The sequence below is a fragment of the Heterocephalus glaber genome, unplaced genomic scaffold (genome assembly GCF_053883595.1).
Source record: "Heterocephalus glaber isolate CG9 unplaced genomic scaffold, H.glaber_assembly_v1.0 deba00001600, whole genome shotgun sequence".
Classification (NCBI taxonomy): Eukaryota; Metazoa; Chordata; class Mammalia; order Rodentia; family Bathyergidae; genus Heterocephalus; species Heterocephalus glaber.
In genome coordinates this window covers 27,654,120-27,674,600 of record NW_028258372.1, presented here as the reverse complement: position 1 = coordinate 27,674,600, position 20,481 = coordinate 27,654,120, and the positions used below count along the sequence as shown (strand labels likewise).

At 32.9% G+C, this 20,481-nt stretch overlaps 1 protein-coding gene across 7 annotated transcripts in view; it reads left to right on the top strand.

The window, feature by feature from the left end:
- The window catches only part of Brinp3 (BMP/retinoic acid inducible neural specific 3), a 392,440-nt gene that overhangs the window by 189,304 nt on the left and 182,655 nt on the right, over positions 1-20,481 (top strand). For 6 of the 7 annotated variants that reach the window (XM_004862778.3, XM_087194463.1, XM_087194462.1 and 3 more), the window contains one exon: positions 5,095-5,285. The exons of the other annotated variant lie outside the window; for it this stretch is intronic. In XM_004862778.3, coding sequence (XP_004862835.1) covers positions 5,095-5,285 — 191 coding nt within the window. The remainder of the gene's footprint in view (positions 1-5,094; positions 5,286-20,481) is intronic. 7 annotated transcript variants of the gene reach the window in all.

The window sequence follows — 20,481 nt, the reverse complement described above, 5'->3', positions numbered from 1 at the left end:
CCTTAGAGCCAAGAATGTCACTTTCAAAGTAATATTCTGATCGAACGGATTAGAGCCCATTTTTTGTTTTCAAAACCTTGGTTCCTCTAAAGGGGCTGAGTTATGTTAAAGTCTAAAGATTGCCATATTTCATTTAAATACAGGCAGAGGTTATGATAGGAAGAGATTTAAGTTCTTTAAAGGTTCTATGTAGAATGCAGAATTTAGATAAAAAAATGCTTAATTTAATATAAATGTAAAGTATCTGAGTGGGATCCTGAAATGTCTTTAACTAAAATGTTAACATTATGATCATGTTTTCAGTTCACCACTCCACTGTTTTGTTTTTCCAAAATTTAATGAATGCCAGCTCTACTTTTCTTCAGGTGAATCTTTCCTTCAGGAATGAGAAAATATGTAAACACATTAATGCCTTGTTCCTTTCCTATGTTTTCTCAAAGTTGGAATACATCAGTTATGAGGCTCTATATTATATTGCCAAAAGAGGCAAATAATCCTATAAACTTGATGACTTTATATAACAATTTTTTATAGTTCATATATTTGTTCATTCTGGAAAAAAAGGATGGATAGTTTTGGTGATAAGAACCCTGATCATCCTTGTTCAAGTTCAAGGATAATGGATTGGCTTAATCTCACATCCTCCGTGGCATTGCTAAGTCAGTCACAAGGTCACACTTGCCTTTAACGTACACCAGTAGGTGAAATCTTATCCTGGATTGAGGGAAAGTGACCCGAGGTTTTTATGCTTATATCTAATACTGTAACCATTTTTAAGAGTGTGGTGGTATTTAGAATTCCAGAGATAATTTCCTCTATGTAAAATGTTATTATATTAGCGTTTCAGGATTATTTCTATGAGTTTTAGCTGAGAGACTTTAAAAAGATTATGATCATGTATCATTACAATAAAAACAAAATATGCACACCCATGTTTATAGCGGCACAGTTTGTAATAGCTAAAACTTGGAAACAGCCCAATTGCCCATCAACTGGAGACTGGATAAAAAAGATTTTTTTAAATAAAATGGAGTACTACTCAGCCATAAAGAACAAGAAATTAGACATTTATAGCTAAATGGAAGCACATTGAGGCCATAATCTTAAGTGAAATAAATAGGACACACATGTGTAAATATTGAATAGTTTCTCTAGTGTGAGAAAAGGAAAGTGTAAATAAGGACCAAAATGTATAACAGATAATGTGAAATAGGAAGAAAAGGTCCAAAGGGGCAGGGGAGGATGGATGGGGTGAGGAAAGGAAAGAAGGGAAAGGAATAAATATGAGAAAAGGAAAAATATATAGCAAGTGGCACGAGAGACCTTTTACATTTTACATATTACATGTTTGTTTTCTACCCAAACTAAGCATGTTGCATATACATGATCAGAGCTATAGTATTTTGCTTGATTCTTTATAGGATAATATGAGGGAAAATAGTAAAGAAAAATAACTTTAAATAAAGCTCCTAAATAAAGAAAAATTTTTCTATTGTTATTAAAATATTGGGTTTATTTATTTTGTTAATTAGTTAATTAATTAGTTTCAATTTGTTTGTGTCCACAGTTTGTTCTTTGCTTTTGGTTGCCGCACGGCAGAGCATAAATTGGTCATACAAGGTGGCAATATTTTTGTGCGTGTGAAATAATAGGGAATTGAGGCTGTAGGAGCTGAGAATGTCCCACACAAGGTTCCCCCAGTTAGGTTTTTCATACCTGAAGAAAGTGTGTGAATCTAAAGGGAAAGAAAACTTAACTGAAGGGACATAGATGCAGAACGTCAATATCAAGGAATAGTCAAATTTTTATGCTAAATAAAATATTGCACATTTGAATTTTAACAAAGAAAAATTATTTTAAAACCTTTATTGTCCAGTTATTCATTCATATTTTAGCTCAATAACATACTTACTTGTGGTTATAGGTTTTATTTTGTTTCAGTTTATTTTTTGGTGATACAAAACTGAATAAAAAATGTATATAGGTATGGTGTTTATGTGATATTTTCATACATTTACACAGTATATAATGCTTAAATCTGCCTTCTCCGACATTTATCTTTTTTATTGTGAAATCATTCAACGTCTTTTGTTCTAGCTTTTTGAAAAATAAAATAAATCATCATTATCTACACACAACCCATGGTGCAATTAGATAACATAATACTATTGATCAACCCTATCCCATCTCATATAGAACGCTACCTGGTCTCTGCTAACTTCCTCTCTATGCTCAACTTCTATATCAATTTGGGTAATTCTATTTTTAATTGTTTGAAGAAACTCCTTACTGTTTTCCATAGTAGCAATAATATTTTACATGCCCATCAACAGTCTGCAACTGTTTCCACATACTCACTGGCACTGCTATCTTTTGCCTTTTTAATAATACTCATTCATACTAAAACAAGGTGATATTTCATTATAGTTTGGGCTTGCATTTGCCTCATGATTAGTGATGTTGATTATTTATTTTTTATGTATATTTTCTTTTGAGAAATTTCAGGTTTTTATAGGCTAGTAATATAATAATAAGAAGTAGTATATAATAATAATTTCTCTTGAGAATGATAATTTTGCAAATGGTGTTAGGTACATAATGGTGTTATAAGTAATGCAAAATTGTCACAAATATGTTTTATTTCTTTTGTCTTATGCCTATTTTTTGTCAAATTCAAATGGAAGAAAATGAAGGAAGTCATTTATAATAATGGATTTGTATTTGTATATTTGCTAAGTGTTTTTTTTTAAAGTTGTGGAAGGCCAGAATTTTTTTCTTATAATATGTAGTTACTCTCATCCATAAGAAATACCATTTCAGAAAAGTTTACATGGATATAAAGTATCACCATGGACTGAATCTTTTTGCTAAAAGTTCATTGAATTCATTTAGAAACTCAGATATTAATCTATAAATTTATATACATGTTAATAAATGTTGTGCTTTAATCCCTAGAAAAACATATATCACTATTTTAGGGTTAAATTGATAAAACTATAAACTTTTTAGGAGAACAAGAGTAAACCTATAATTTTAGGAAGGAATAAGGAACTATTTTTTAAATTTGTAGTTTAACAAATAGCTTCTTAGAACTTATATTACTGTATAATTGTTATATATTGCCAATAAGAGAAATATTTACACATATAATGAAATACATACATAACACATGTGTATGTTTTATATATATATACTTTAACAAAATTCAGATACATTTTAGATGACAACAAAGGTAATTCTTATTGTCTTCTAAAAATATAGTTTCGATGTGCCTTACATTTTCTGAAAACACACGATATTGAATAGATTTTAAAGTCAGTACACCACAGTACCTAAATCAATTGTTTTCTTAAAAGTATGGCCTTTAGAAAAGCAGCATTAGCATTTCTGTTAAAAGCACATGCTTTATTCTTACCCCAAATCCAATAAATCAGAAATTTTGGGAGAGTTTACAGGTGATTCTGCCAATTGCTGATGTTTAGAACCAACAGTACAACAAGACTATTTAAAACTGTTTAGATTCACTATTCCTAAAGGAGAAAACAAGAGTTTCTCAGTGAAGGAAGCAGTAAATTTATTTATTTTCAGGACAAATTTTGATTCTTTCATTTATCATTAGTTTCCAAATGATGGTATTTTGTTTTTACTGCTATATATGTGGCGCATTTGCAGAATATTCATAGTTAAAGATTTCCAAGATTGTGGCTCATCTCTGATAAGGACTTACTGTATTCTTCATTATTTTGTGTGAATGTTTGGCCTATTTCTCTCCATCTGAAGCCTCTTACCTTCCTTCAAATACCACATGCACATTTTCTCCTCAAAGATGCTCTGCTTGGGAATTTAATGCAAAACAGGACAGCACTGGACACAGTCTTTCTGCTACTCCTAGCAGGAAGTCTGTGTAGTTCCCAGAACTTACCACGATTTGAATTTTTAAAAATTTAACTTTATGTCTTTATTTTCTTTCTTTATTTTTAAAACTTCTCTAGCAGATGAGCTTCATTTGGAGATGTGCAGTATTAGTCTCTTTCATAGATTAATCCCTTAGCCTGCACTGTGCCTGGTATACTGCAGTCTTGGGGGGGGGCATATATAAATAGAATCTATGTGTATAAAATATAAAATCAAGATTTTTGTTTGCCAAATACTGACTTTAAAATACACCTGAAAGTATTAAGCCAGTAAAGTGAGTCCTCCCTTATCAGAGATATTTAATTTTTTTTTTTTTTTTTTTTGGTACTGGGGATTGAAGTCAGGACCTTGCACTTGCAAGGCAGGCGTGGCACCACTGAGCTAAATCTTCAACCCGATATTTTTATGAGACTTCTTAGGAAAAATTCTGTGCAGTTGATATCATGAGATCCAGTTCACACCATAGCTCTTTTTAAGGTAGTAAGATGCTTTCAACTCAATGTAAATGTATGTCTTTTTAATGTATAAATCCTTTATAACCATAACTGGCATTTCTCTAATTTGCAACATCTTTCTGTAGTCATTTTCTACCTTAAGAAAGTGCTAATCAAGTTGAATTTGAGTTTCAGAATATGCTATAACAATGATGACTGTGAAAAACCAAATGAAAATTTAAAAAATATTATTTCTCTTTTGATGAGCTTTTTAGTTTTTTTGCCACTCCATAATATTTTTGAGGCTTCATATGTTCCCACTCTAACGTGAATAGAGAGTATCACTCTGAGTAATGAAAATAAGTTTCTTCATTTCAGGTTCCCATAGGAAATCATTATCTTAATTTTTGTTTTCTTTTTTGTTGTTGTTGAGTAACTCCATATTCATATTCTATGCCTCATAAAATTATTTTTTATAGATACATCTTTCCTCGGGGAAAATATGTCAGTAGAAGCTGTCCACTTTTAAGTGGCTTATTTTTCCACTATGTGACTTGATTTTAAGTATTCATTCCAGTTAAATAAAATATAAATATTATTTCTCCTACTCGGAGCACAAGACACATTATTACAAGCTTGAGTCATTGTAATGTGATGACCTCAGCTAAACTACCAATTGAACTTTTCAAATGAGAACATTCAGATAGATTGTGCATTCATGAATAAAAATAAATTTGCTTTTCAGAGAGTTTGGCCGCTGGAAAGTAAATAACCTTGCAGTTGAGAGAAGAAATTTCCTTGGCTCCCCTCTGCCTCTTGCCCCTGAATTCTTCCGCAACATAAGACTTTTGGGACGTCGACCTACCCTTCAGCAAATCACAGAAAATCTTATCAAGAAATATGGGACTCATTTCTTGCTATCTGCTACTCTGGGAGGTACGACTCTTTGAAAATATTTCTGCCTGTGTCATTGTATATAGCACTGAAAAATCATTTAGAAATGTCGATTAATCCAGATAGCTGCAATTTGAATAATTTGAGAATTCCTTAATGCATTTATCTAACATATTTACTTAGTGCTCACATTGTGAGCTTGATGAACATCACTTATTTTCTGTCTAAATCTATTTGCCACCTAATATGCATTAAATATAGGTATATTTGTACTGTATGATCCATAGTGATATGGGAAATTTTGTTTTAAAAACTGAGTAATAAGCATTCACATTTTTTGTAATGGAGAACAGAAAAGTTTTCCTGAAGTAAATGTTATGGATGGATAATTAAATATTTTAGCACAATTTTAGTATTTCTCATTGTGGTTGACATATAATACGGAAAAAGATATAAATACTGTATCAATTATGATAGATAATGTGAAAATATTGATAATAATGCCACCTTTTGCAATCAATTCGAGAATTTATAAAGGTTAGCAATATTATTGGTTAATTTGTGTAAATATAGGCTGACCATTGTGATGTATAATTCAGCATTTGAATACACTTAAATGATATTTAGAGAGGTAATGTGCAATAAGCAAATACAACATTTTCCTCAAATTTAAAATATCTCTGAGTTGTATATATGTAATTTAACATATGATTTCAAATAATGTCCACTTACTTATTCCAGTTAGAAATGAATGTTATATTCTAATAAAATTGGATTGAAATGCTATGAAAAAAGAGATTCCCCACTCCCTTGTCAATCTTTCAGTAAGTGTAAGTGAGTTGATTTATATCAATGGAACACTGTCTTGAATGACTGCTTTCTCTTCATTTCTAAGCCTTCCAAAGTGAGTCTTTTTATTTCCTGTACCTGCTTATCAAATCTGTCAGAAAATCAGGCAGTTTAGTACTCCCGAATACATCCCACATCAAACTCTTCGCCCACCTCTTCGTTGGCATCCCTAGATATAGTCCCCATCACTTCTTTTTCTATAATACTCCTAGGGTTCATCCTCACATGATAATTTTAAAAACTAGTGTCAGGTCATATTTGCTGTTTTAATGAAGGGTGAGAAATGCCCACTGGAAACCTAAACATCTCGCCCTTACATTACTAACTTAATGCTAGCTTTCATACCATACCTCATACTTGTGTCCTCCTTATTCTCTACTTTTAGTTATAAAGGCCCACACAATTTTCTCCTCAAATGTTATCTTCTCAGAGAGGCCTAGTTGATCAGCAGTAGAACCCAGGGAACCTGATTATCCTTTATTATTATGGTTCTTACTTTGTATTCTTTATAGTATTTATGATTATCTAAAATTAATTCTATATAAATGTAGAGTGCTTTGTAATCATTTTCCTGTACATTTTCTAGTAAATGGGGACCTGTATTTGTGATCCCTTTATTCCATGGTTACAATAGTGGCTGGTGTGTACTAAGTTTTTGTTATTATTTGTTCAATGAATAGTAAGAAAATCCGTACCTTTCTAGGAGATAGAGGTCATCCAGTTTACTAGATGAAAATGACATATTATAGTATTTACAGAGGATAATTGATATCTAAATCAAGAAGACTACTGAGTGAAAGAAGCAAATACTAAAATTAAAAACAGGTCAAATTCACAAATAACTATTCAGAATTAGAGGGAATTTGGACCCAACAAGGGCATATGGGTAAAACATGAAGAGGTTAAAAAAGGAGCAGACAGACTCCAGGGCAAAATTAGGAAACATAAGCCTGCCATATAACATCAAAGAATTAAAGGCACAAGGTATAGAGTGTAGGCAGAAAGAAAAGGCTGGCTGTGTGTATATGCTAACTCCCTTTTCCCTTATTCCAAAAATATATCTTAAAAAAAATAATAGCAGATGTAGACTCGGTTTACTTCAGTGAAGTTATCTTCCCTTTGGGATCATGATCCTCAAATCTTGGGCTCCTAGATAGTTCTGTAGTTTCCAATAAAGATTAAAAAATAGTACAAAGGTATCAAACCTTGTGTTATTGGATTCTGATCCTTTTTTATATACCAACTGAGAGGATTTAAAAACTGTTAAATGCCTTCTCTGAAGTTTACTTTATTTACAAGGAAGATAGTTGTACCTGTGTGTCAGACATGAGAGGATTAGTCTAAAGAATGACTTTAACAGTATATTTGGCATAATTGAAGCATGAAATGTATTAAAGTTTTCATTACACTCGAATAGATAGCCAAATCATTATAAAATATCCCAATAATTATGAAAACTGATTCTGTCATAGCTGTGTCTCTTTGCCTTAGTAATGTTAATTACTACAAATAGAATAGTATCTGAATTTTGAACATTATTTTCATAACTTCTTTCGATAGTTGAGTGGTTTTGAAAGTCATATTAGTCTTTACCAACAAAGAGGAACACCTAAAGTATTTCAGAACATAAAATATATTTGCCAGATAAGAAAAGAAGGAAGAGGCAAAGGAAAGGCCAGGGCAAAAGTAGATATGGATCTCACTGGTAACTTTGAACCTTAGCAGAAAAATTTCAGTACATTTTCAATGCATTTATTATGCGTACCACATTTTAGCTCTCTAGTTAGTTTTCATTTTATATAGTTTTTTGTGTTGTTTAATAAATAGTATTTCAAAATTTTGTGGAATTAAATCCCTTTTGGGGGCTGACTATTCTAATCCTGGCAACATATATCACTATTTGCTCATGACATCATTTTACATATACAAAACCCCAAAGGCTCCATTAACAATAAACAACACAAACGACTTGCTGCTTGAACTAATCAACAAATTCAGTAATTCAGGATAGAAAATTAACATAAAAACACAAGTGCTGTCTCTGTATATCAGTAGCAAATTTTTGAAAAAAAATCAAGAAAGTAATCCTATTATAGCTGTAATAAATTAAAATATCAAGGAATAAATTTATCCAAAGCAGAGAAAAATTTCTGAAATGAAAACTATAAGTCATTGGTGAAAATGTTGAAGAGGATACAGACAAAGAAAAGATAATTCATGGTCATGCATTATTAAAATATCCGTGTTACCTAAAGCAATCTACAGGTTCACTGCAATCTCCATCATAATATAAATAACATTCTCCATAAAACTGGGAAACAACTAAAAATTGTTTGAAAGCATAAAAAAACTCCAAATATCTTGAACAAAAAGAACAAAGAAGGAAGAATTGTATTACCCAAATTCAAAATATACTTCAAAGATACTGGAATCAATGATGGCAATGTGCTTTCTTAAAATAGTTTTACCTCAAGTATTTAAATCTTGTTCAAGAGTTTCCTTAAGTAGGTCCTTAAGAATTAATATTTTCATTCATCTTTTATTCCTTGAATATTTCTCATATTTAGTGTTTGTATTATTTCCTATTGAAATTTTTCTTCTCTAAATGTAACCTATATTTCCCTTCAGGAATATCTGTTGGGTGATGTTAACAATTTAGTTTAAATGAGTGAAATTATTAAATAGCTTAAGAATATAAACTTACCTTCAATTAAAATACATACCCTTAATAATATCAGGCAATTTAAAAAATTACTGCTACTATAATTGCACTGAACCCATTTTGCTTCTCTTTTAAGCTTTATATGTTTTACATTATTGAACAGAAAATTACATTATTTTGCTTTTTAAAGAAAATTGAGATTTATTTAAAATGAATTAATTCCCTCTCATACACTATATCTCTGTTTCTTTGTCTTTGTAGTTTTCTGTTCTTTCTCTGATCTACTGAATGATTAAAGTCAAGGCACAATTACAGTGCTACACAGTGAGGCCATTTCATAGAGAAAGTAAATCTATTAAACAAAAACTCCAGTTAGTTTATTACTAGATGTTTCCTAAGTACCTAAATCTTCACTTAAATTTGAATAGTTTTTCGAAGTAATTACTCTATCAGTATTAAACTCTATCAGTATTAAAGAAGAGGAAATAAATGAAAAATTGCTTTTTCCCAAAAAGTGTGTCATATTACTGACATAGACATAGAACTGTAGACTGCATGTTTGAAGTCTTTAGTAGGATATTTTGTTATAGATAAAGTCAGTGAGTGAATTATTTTTCTATAAAGAAGATGTATTATAAAGAATTTTCTACAGTACATTTCATTTTCCATATTTCATTTTATCCCTTAAAGACTATTTATCGATATAATAATTTTGCTTGCTGCTAGTTTGGTTAATGATATCTAAACTGTTCAAATTTCCAAAATAAGCTCCTCAATTTAAGGAATATATCTTGAAAAATGATTACACTCCTGGGATGTATTGATTTCTAGCTAAGGAATACATTTCATGATTCTTTGAGTAACATATTTTATTATAATGCAATATATGACAAATAGTGAAATAAAAGTATCTATGTGCTCAATGTGGAGATTGAAAGAAAAAAAATAGTAAAGAAGAAGGAGAAAAATCAATAGGGAAAATATGACTTTAAAATTATTGGACTTTAATTAGAAGAAAGAAGATGAAAAACCACTGGATCAGAGTTGTAGATTAACAAACACAATGGCCTGAGAAAAAAGGAGGCCAAAATATTCATTAAAATCTTATTAACGTTACAACAAAATAGTTATAATAATTTTAAGCATGCTTTATCCTCATCTCCATAGTTACATTGACTTATTCACTTGTAGAAGAGCAAAGTACATGCTCTCTCCTAAACTACACATCTGAGGAAGAAGAAGAGCGAGAGATAGGCTTCCGCAGAGCCAGCCCCTTCCCTGTGCCAAGGTATTTCATTAATCCTGGCGGCAGTGCTGTGGGCAAGGTTAGAAACATGGAGTCCATGAGGACTGTTTATGTAAAGGACCTTCCCTTGTAGAGAAGTGCAGGAAAAATATTCCCTTTCTACTGGAAATTCTTTCAAATTGGACCAAAATTTTATTCAAGGAACAAGTAGACAATATATTAAGCTTTGTTATTTTAAAACAACTTTAATATTTTTTATAAGTAACGTAAAAGCAAGTCAAGTTTGCCTATTGTTTTTGAAAATATAGGCTTTTAAAACCATGTTTAAATATTTAATACAATTCACTTCTTTTAATTTTCAAGACTTTATAATTTTTTCTGAAAAAAATCATTTGCCGAAGCTATACAATTTGGTTACCATATTGCTATATAGATGTAAGTCTTTTTCAGATATTTAATTGTATTTAAATAGAGAAATGTTTTCCTTGTTATTGGAATGAAAATATTCATGACTGATGTCCATAGTAGGATTAAGTTACTAGAAAAGTATTTAAAATAACCATATAATGTGTAAGTAACTATACCTTCAAAATAGTTCTATTTCACTTGAAAGTTTTATAAAACATTTAAAAAAACTATATCGCTTTTAAGGAAAGAATGAATATTGGAAGTTAATAAAATATGTGAATATAATTTATATCAGATTTTTCTATTTCACTATTTCCATTGCCACAAGAATTTTGATTATCTTAATTTAATTTCAGAAATAAAAATTTTCTCACTCTTCTGTATGTGAATTATTCTCTGTGTGAAGTAGCACAGATTGTTTTTAACTCTCTGTCATACACCACCTTTCCCAAAATCAATTAACAGCTGTCAGTCTTATTTTCACTTGGTTTCTCCTTAGAAAGTACAAGTTTCTTTTACTTTCATTAAAGTGAAAAGTGAAACATATTTGAAGAAGTAAATTGCCAAATACTGATATATATATATGTGTGTGTGTGTGTGTGTATCCTTAAAATAAGTAGCATGAAATACAAAAAATGACTATTATATATTTATACATACACATTTACTATTATACACATTTATTATACACATTTATTCACACTACTTAAGCTTATTTTCATCATGTATTATTAAATTAATTAGATCAGTGTTTTGCCCCTCCATTCTGCTTCTCTTTATATGGTAAAGAAAATGAAACACCTGAAGTCAAAGCAATATTATTAATTTTAATAATTGACAAGGGAGTTATCTATTAAAATATTTAAAATAATTTGTATAAATAATAAATAGAAAAAGAAAAAATGAGATTAAATTGCTATTTTAGCTGATCTTCATAGTAGGTAAATTGTAGAATATCAAACACTTGACTACATTTTTTTATATAGCACATCCACTGCCTGCATAGTGTGTCCATTGTTTGACAAATATATATACTGTGTTACCTATGACAGTTCAAAGACCCAAGAGCTTCCTTAGATGAATACTCAGGTCACTGATAAGGGAAGACATTTCAATTGGTACAATTTTATTGTGGTTTAAAACCTCATTACTTGATTGTGAATCATGGGCCAACAGCATCAGTGTCATCTTCTAGCTCGTTAGAAATGAAAACTCTCAGACTCTGTTCCAAATTAATGAATCAGACTCCAAATTTTAACAAGATTTCCAGATGATTTATATACACATCAAGTTTGAACCACAGTTTCCTAGTATCTATATAAATTTAAAGTACAATTAACTATTCCAAAACTCTCACTTCTGAGAATTAATCTTACAAAAATAATAGTAGCAGTTTGGTACTTCACATCCCAAAATGTTCAGAATCATCCATTTAACTTTGTGAACAGCTTCATAATTAGAAGTAATGCAATTGTGTTTCACTCTAGGCAAATTCACTGCCACCTAACCTTGGAGGTAATTCTAATTCTTTTTTTTTTTTCATGTATTTATGTTACAGAGAATATTATGGCATCAGGACAATTGTATTTAGAAATTTTTCAGTCTTATCTTGATGTAAGGTCAGTTGCTTTCCTTCAGGACATTTTGAAAAACATTTTACACTTCTTTCTCAAATCTGTAAGAGATAGTTATCCTCTTTCCATATCTTAATGATGTTGATAGGTGTTGAGCCAACATGTCTGTTTCTTTTTTCTTTAAATACTATATATGTGCTTCAACATCTTGACAGAGGTGTATTTTCCTACTACTTACATCTATCATTTTCTTACAACACTATCTTTTTCCTCCTATAATTCTCTATTGGTAGGTAGGATTACCAGGATTTAACATGTTAGGAGATAGTGAAAACTGGTGAGAACAAAGGAAAATAGTAAAGTGACTATAACTTGCTGGGGTACAATACCCTAAATATTGCAGATTCTAACACAAGGAATACTATCTCTCTTTCCCAAATAGAGGAAAATATTTTTGAGATAAAAGTTTACTTCAAATGCAAAACCTACATTTAAGCCACATCTGTAAGATTTATTCCTGTGAGAAAGATTTCCCTTCAAATAATAATTTTTAATTTTTTCCTTTTCCTTCTTTCCTTTCCCCCTCCCCTCCAGTTATGAGAAAGAAAAAAATGGAAACAAAGTTTTTGTAAATAGAGAAGGTTGGAGGGGGTGAAGAGAGGACAGAGAATAGGGAAAAAATAAGAACCAAGATACATCATGTACAGGTACAAGTACCCAATGATAAATGTAAATGTATTGTATACCTAAAATGTACCAATAAAAGAATTTAAGGAAAAAATGATTTTTAAATAAATATAACTTAGAGCAAAACATGAACAATGGTAACATCTTCAAATGTGAGGAAGTCAAATGAAAAGGTGGGCCTCTATCATAAATACATTTTGGGGAGTAAAATTTAAGTTGATGTCAGTAGGTTAACAAAGGCTGTAGCCAATATAAAATAAATGAAATAAAATACAGCCAACAGTAAGAGTCAGTTCTATTGCAGTTCAACAAAAGACCCTAAATATTATTGAATTATAACAATAATCATAGTTATAATGCACGTTGATGTCTGTGTATACCTTGTACTTCTTCCTGTGAGTCTTTTCATTCTGGAAATCAATTTGAAGGAAAATGCCTTCTTTGGAGAATGGTATCCTCCTGGGAGAAAGAGAAGAGATGAAACTCAGTGATGCCTTAGTGGATCATGACATATATCTGGTTCACTTGCATTCCACTGACCAAAGTATTTCCCCTTTCCACACCACAATGAAGCAAATACACTCGTGAATTACTTATAATTCTTCTCTACAATGGAACATCAGTCCACGTATGCATGTGTGCATACATGTCAGGCCTGTAAATAAATGCAAAGCATGATATAATCTATCACATCATTCTTATTTATTTATTCCTAAGATATATTTAATTATCATCATATCCATTGTGATTCTTCCAAACATTTCTCCTATCCTCCATAATTCTACATATGGAAATCAAGCTGGAGAAAACTCAATGAAAAGTAAAGAGCATGAAAGTTCCTTAATTTATGTTTTGTGGGTTTAACATAAATGACTTAAATATCAGAATAAAAACATAATTTTAAGGGTCATAGCATAGGAAAAGTTTTTAGTCCTCTAAGCCTCCAAATACAACAGCAAGTTCATAATCATACCTAACGTGATACAGCTATCCCATGTACAAATGAAAATTCTCTTAATTCCCTAGCCAGCATTGGATAACAGTTACACCTGCCTTCACATTCTAAATTTAATCTTATATTGTAGTTTTACAAATTAAATAATTTTACTTAATTGCCTGTATTAAGTTAATCAATATTATGTAATGGAATGAAAATGAAATGAATTATGAAATGCAATTAAAGAAGAGATATGGGTTTCATATATATATGTATACATGCAGAAGTATATTAAGAAAATAGCAAAGAAATATTCATCATGATTACAATCCTTTCTATAACTGGTCATGTAGTTGTAGAAGATATTTATAAATATCTTCTCCTACTATATTTGTATTCCCTTGGTTTCCCTAGTACCTCAGCAAGCCTTGCTTCTTCCTGATGAGTTAACACACACCTTCATTCCTTAATGTTCTGGCTCTTTGTCATCCTGCCTGAAATGGGTTTTTATAGTTTCTCATTGAGCTTAATAACAGGACATGATGACATGGTAATTTAGGAAATGGCTTAAGAGATCACCTGTACTCTGAACATTTTCTTCCTTACCCACATTGTGAAGTAGTCCAATTTCCCCTGGGCAGTGTAGATAAAACATTTCTGCCAACACCATAAGTCCCTTTAGAGCTTGGTGCCGTACTGGGCATTTAGTGTTCTTCTCTACTGCTAGTAGATTGACCATTCAGCAGGGGCCATAGTCAAATCAGCCTTAGTGTGTGGAAGTCCACATTGCAGAATCCATGGCTAATTTCCATCCCTGCCACCATAGTCATTTTCTTCGTGACCTCATTTTGCAATGACAGAAGTGGCTGAGGAAAGAGATTGACTGCTATCCACAGAACAAGTCACTTGATTATTAAATTAAAATTCTCTTCTACCGAGGTCATCTTTTGGTGTGTTATTTCCATGGAACAAGAATATCTTCACATCCTTCACCCATGTGGAAAGCTCTGTTCATGTACTTCTTTCCCTAATATCATTGTAATCAATTTTCCATCATATTCCCTTCAAAATCCTTAACTTTCAGTCAGATCACTGGCTACAGGACTTAAATTGGTATATAATCTCACATCTGGCCATTTTTTTTTCTTCTAAGCAAAATATATGATCTCATGAATGGCCCAAAAATTCTGCCACTATGAATATTTTCCTTCACTGTCTTTTATTGGTGTTGTGGAAAAGGATATTGCTGCAGCTGTCAACTTTCATGCAGTGCTTGCATAACATGTAGAATCATTTTAAATTTGGAACCAGTCTTATTTTCCTGTGTCAACTTATTATACAGTGTACTCTTTGAGGCCATACATGCATCCAGGGGGGCAAAAGGTAGTACTGTATAGCAGCAGTAGGAGCTATGGGCATTTGGATCACTTGTTCATGTAACTGTCTTCTAATTTGAGAATTTCCTCAGTCCCAATCACTTATATATACACTTCTATTTGGTGATATCCTACTTTATCAATGGTTGTGATGGATGACACTCAGTGCATGATGGGCAGCTCAGGTTGCATTATAACCTGATGTCCCATGGTCAAGCATTTAATTTCTACTGAGGCTCAAAGCATGCCATTCTTAAAGTGAGAGTAGTTGTTTGAAGATGATGGCAGACCCTTCCTGAAAAATCCTAAGGGACATCACTGTGAATCACCTATGGTAAAGGCTTCATACAACTTCCTTATCCCTATGGACATTAAAGGGCCATTGAATCGGCTGGATCACATAGTCCAAGTGGTAGAGCTGCCTGTATAGTAGCTTGGACCTTTTGCAGAAGTATTTCTTTCTCTGATTCCCACTCCAAACTAGCAGATTTCTGAGTCACTCAATAAATGGGACAGAATAACAAAACCAAGAGAGGCGTATGTTGCCCCCAAAATCAAAATAGGCCCAGTAGGTTTTATGCCCCCTACTTGGTTATGGGAGGGGCCAGATCCAGGAAATGATCATTGTTCCTAGAGGAGATATACCTGCATGCCTCACACCACTGGGCTGAAAGCAATTTCATTGAGGTAGAGGACCCTTAAATATTGGCTGAATTTATTTACCTTCTTGTAAAATACAAATATTTAAACAATACATTTCTGATACGTCCTGCTCACTTGATCCAATCAGGATAATATCGCCAATGTAATGGGCTGGTGTGATATCTTGTGGAAGAAAAAGTTGATCAAGGTTCCTGAGAAGTAAATTGTGACCATCACAGAACTTCAGTTGGACGAGTCTCATCTGCACGATTTCTATGTGGAATAATCACATCTTTTTATATCCATAATTGTTCATCTCATTCACATTATAACAGAATCAGAATGTTTAATCATTTTTAAGTCACATCACAAAATGTATCAGTGTCCCTTAGAAATATGTCATACTTAGGAGCCATGGTTTTTAAAAAATAAAAATGAACTCTGAGTTTTCAAATCTGAATATTTCATACCATTTACATGCTGTTGATGTACCCATGAGGTAGGACAGTAAAGATATATTGCTAATCATCCCACCTGAAAGTAAACTGCTTCTCATGGGCCTTGCAGTAGGTATAGAGCATACCAGATCCTGGAAACATATTAATCTACACAAGCAGAGAAACTACATCTGGTACAGATGCTGCAATTAGAATCACCGCTTCATTAAGGATAGAGTACTGTCCATTGTCATTCTCCTTACCTATGTATTTTGTGCACAGGTCACATAAGAGAACTAAATTGAGAGAGGTCTTGCATCTTTCAAGTCCTTGATGGTGGCAGTAATCTCTCTCTCCCTTCAGGGATGTGATATTGTCCTTGATTTACTATTTTCTCAGGTAGAAATCAACTCCTGTTGTCTCCCTTTGGGTCTTTTTCACCATCATAGCCCTCATTGTACTGGTCAGGGAATCAATATGGGGATTCTGTCAAGTGCTAAGTATATCTGTCTCAATTATGCATTCTGGAACTGGGAAAATGAAAGGATGGATTCAGGGAACTATTGGGCCATGGTGAGTCAGTCTTTGGCTAAAACTTACTCTTCCAAAAATGTAAAAAATGTTCAAACACACTGAATTCCTTGGGTCTAACAAGTCTCAAATTAGGATAATCAAAAGGACATGTATTGCATATTACTTTAAACAGTTCACACTATGAACTATCAACATTCTCTGCATTATCAGAAGGAAAGACCATGGAAACTTTAGGTCTCATCAATTAGAGAGCCAATTGCAGGAATCCTAAACTATTCTCAAAATTCATCCTTAAAATTCTGTTTGTCTATAACTAATCTCAGTTCCATGATTTATATTAGGTTTCTATAGAGGAACAGTATATATAATAAATGCAACAGCATTTATTAGGTAGGCTCAAGGATCAGAGGTTGGAGAGTCCACATTGGCCGTCTCCATGCTGGAGAGCCACAGGATCCCACAGCTACTCAGCCAAAAAGAGAGGAACAGGGGGAATCAAAGATGCAGCACCAAGATCTAAGTCCAAGATCTAAGACTTCTGAGCTCACCATAAGTTCGTCATTGTAAGTCCACACTGAAAAAACTAGAGATGTGGAGACTGATGTCCAAAGCCATAGCACCAAAAGACAAACCTACCCAGGAAGACCAGAGGTCTTCAAAATGGAAACGCTTCTGTCTTCTTTTCCTTATATTCCATCCAGGCTATAATTCTATTGCTTGGTACAACCCACATCTCAGGTGGAGATTCTTCCCTCAGTCTGCTGGCCTACATGTCAGTCATGCACAGAAACATCCAGAACCGTGGTTTCCTGATCTGCTGTGCATCTCTTACTCCCTTAAGTCAACACATAACTAAATATCACACTCATGTAATATTTAGATTGTAATTTGTGTTCATCTTCTGTTTTTCATTCTTTATGAAATTGTCTTTCAATATATGTTCTTAATGTCCTTAAACTATCACAAACTTTTAGTTGGACAAGTCTCATCTGCATGATTTCCATATGGAGTAATCATATATTTTATACCATAATCATTCATCCCTTTTGAATTCTAACAGACTCAGAGTGTGCAATCCTTCTTAAAATCACATTATAAAATACATTAGTGTCCCTTAGTAATCATCTCATACTTATGAGCCACAGCTGTTTTAAATAAAAAGATTACCTCTGAACACAATTTTAGTTGAGTTTTCAAATCTGAATATTTCATACCATTTACAGAGAATTCTAAAGAGCTTGTATAATTGAATGGAAAATGTATAGTAAAACTCACAAGTACATTCTTCTTTCTCAATATTGACTATAAAAATCTCAGTGCTGAAAATATAAATATTACAAGTGTTTTGTGACAGGCACATTTTTTTAACAAAGCCAAAGCTCTTAGAGAAAAAAAATAGGCTTATTCTTTATGTATATTGAGAGAATTTGCCAAAAATCTTATTTAATAATCCATCGCATATAATATGGATTTATAAGTTTAGCAGCTGCTAGCCAGCTTACATCAAATAATAGTCTGGCCTGGTGTAATGAAGGTTAGAAAGGGACATTCATAAAAGAACAACTAAGTAATTTGTTCTGCAGCTTTAGTGGGCTCTCATACTTCAGTGCCAGGGAGGCTTTTGCATACATGAACTAATATATTACAATGGGGACGAAGCAGGAGCAACTTGTGTGTGAAGTCTCTTTAGCAGCTAATTGGAAATGATAGCTTACTAATATCTTTAACGATTCCAATATTTTCATTAAAACAACACTAGGAAGCAGCTTTGACTAAATCCAAGGTCCTGTGATGAAATTCAATAATCTAAAACACTTATACATTTATAACCTCCTCATTTCCTATGAGGCTGTAATAAAAACAGGAAAGGATAAGAAATCAACATTTTTTGTGAATATAATATGTGTCCTGCAATTCTGTAGAGGAATTATAATTTTTAACCTTTCCAAAGACCTGAGAGAATGAGAGAATGATATTTCATTTTTTTCCCATTAAGTATATTGGTACATTTTAGGTTGGAAGGCTAAGAAAAAATGTACAAGGTATAATTGAACTATATGTTGAATATTTAAATTTAAGAAAATTTACAGTGAAAGACATACTGCATCAATCTCCCTCAAAACATTTCCTTCTCCCTTTGAACTCATTTATCCCATCATTCTTACCACTTTCTGAATCAGTTCAGGAAGTCCTCTTTTATGAGTGTCTTTATGAAGTCTGATCAAAATTCAGTGAATGCTGCTGCTGAGTGCCATACAAAAGCAAGGCAGACTTATAAAAGCAGTGTATGTTTTCCTCATCCACCTTATTCACTGATTCTGACACATGGGACTTCTGGTTATTCACTAAATAAAAGATGACCTGATGAATACATTCAGGACATTGAAGCAGCTACAAAAACACAACTAAATACATTCATGAAATAGAATTTTATAAACTGCTTCAGAAAGCCTGGGGGATTGCATTAGCCTGATGAGGTGGGGAGTGTATTCTAAGTGGGATGAATGACAATATGTCTATTACAATAATATATATTTTTTAAAATGTAAACATTCATCAATTTTCATCATATAATTTTAACAGCATCCGAAAGCTGTCAAGAGATTGTATGCTGTCAGCATTTGCCCTTACACGCCTGATTCTAAACCCCATGTTTTTTCACTCCTCAGTATAGCCTATTCACGCCAGAGTTCTGTAATTCAAACTGAAAAAAAAATAAATAAAATGAGTTTAAAACTTATATTAATATTTGCAATAATATTTCTTATTTGATATTCCCCTTTGTCTGAAATATATATTTATTTTTTAGGGTGGGAATGAGAAGACATAGTAATTCATAATTTATAAACAAATATAGATACCATGAGAAAGAAAAGAAATGAATTTTTATTTCTTTAAAGAGAGAGAAAGAAAACTTCTCTTATAAATGATGATTTAAACCACCATTTGCCTATGTTCATCTATGCTTAAACGTATATTATTCTTTGATTTATCATTTCAATTGTTACAATGAAGGCCTTTCGAAAACAAGGATCATTGGCTCTTGCTATGTGTCATTTTGAAATTGTGTTACAGAACAGTGTAATATTTGAAAGATAGTCTTAAATCAAGTAATTTTAACTTGCCTTAAAAAAGCATATGATGAGGTCTGTGGACACCCTACCGAGGTCCTGAGTCGCTTGGAAGACACCGAATCACCCCGCTGCAGACAGGCAGGTCTGCGCATGCCCTACAGAGGTCCCTAGTCACGCGGAAGATGCCGAATCACCCCACTGCAGACAGGCAGCCACCTGATTCCACACTACAAAGACGCAGAGGACAACAGACCACCAGACCACGGTACTGAGTCCCGCTGATCCTGGCCCAGAGGTAGGGGCTTCCCGGTCACCATCCCTCCCGCTGCTCCCAGCCCAGAGGAAAAGGCTTTTGGGCCACCTTCTGTCCTGCTGCTCATTGCCCAGAGGAAGGGACTTCCTGGCCACCATCCCTCCCGCTGCTCCCAGCCCACAGGAAAGGGCTTTTGGACGACCATCCCTACGGCTGCTCCTGGCCCCTGTCCCACCTCTCCCAGCTCAGAGGAGGTAATTCATGCAGGCGCTAACAGACCCACACCGCAGTCGAAATGAGAAAACACATAAATAAGTCTCAAAACCAGACTTCCAGATCACCTATAGCAACCCCAAAGGGAAATGAAATGAAACACTCTGATACTCAACCACCTGGACCCACTGAACTGGAAACAAAAGGGGATCTGGAAAAAATGAAATCAGAAATAATTTCTCAGATAACAGGAGAGATTGTGCTTCTAGTGCAAGATATGATTAATAAATCTAGAGAGGAGCTGAGGAACATGATGGAATCCCAACATAAGAAACAAATGGAATCC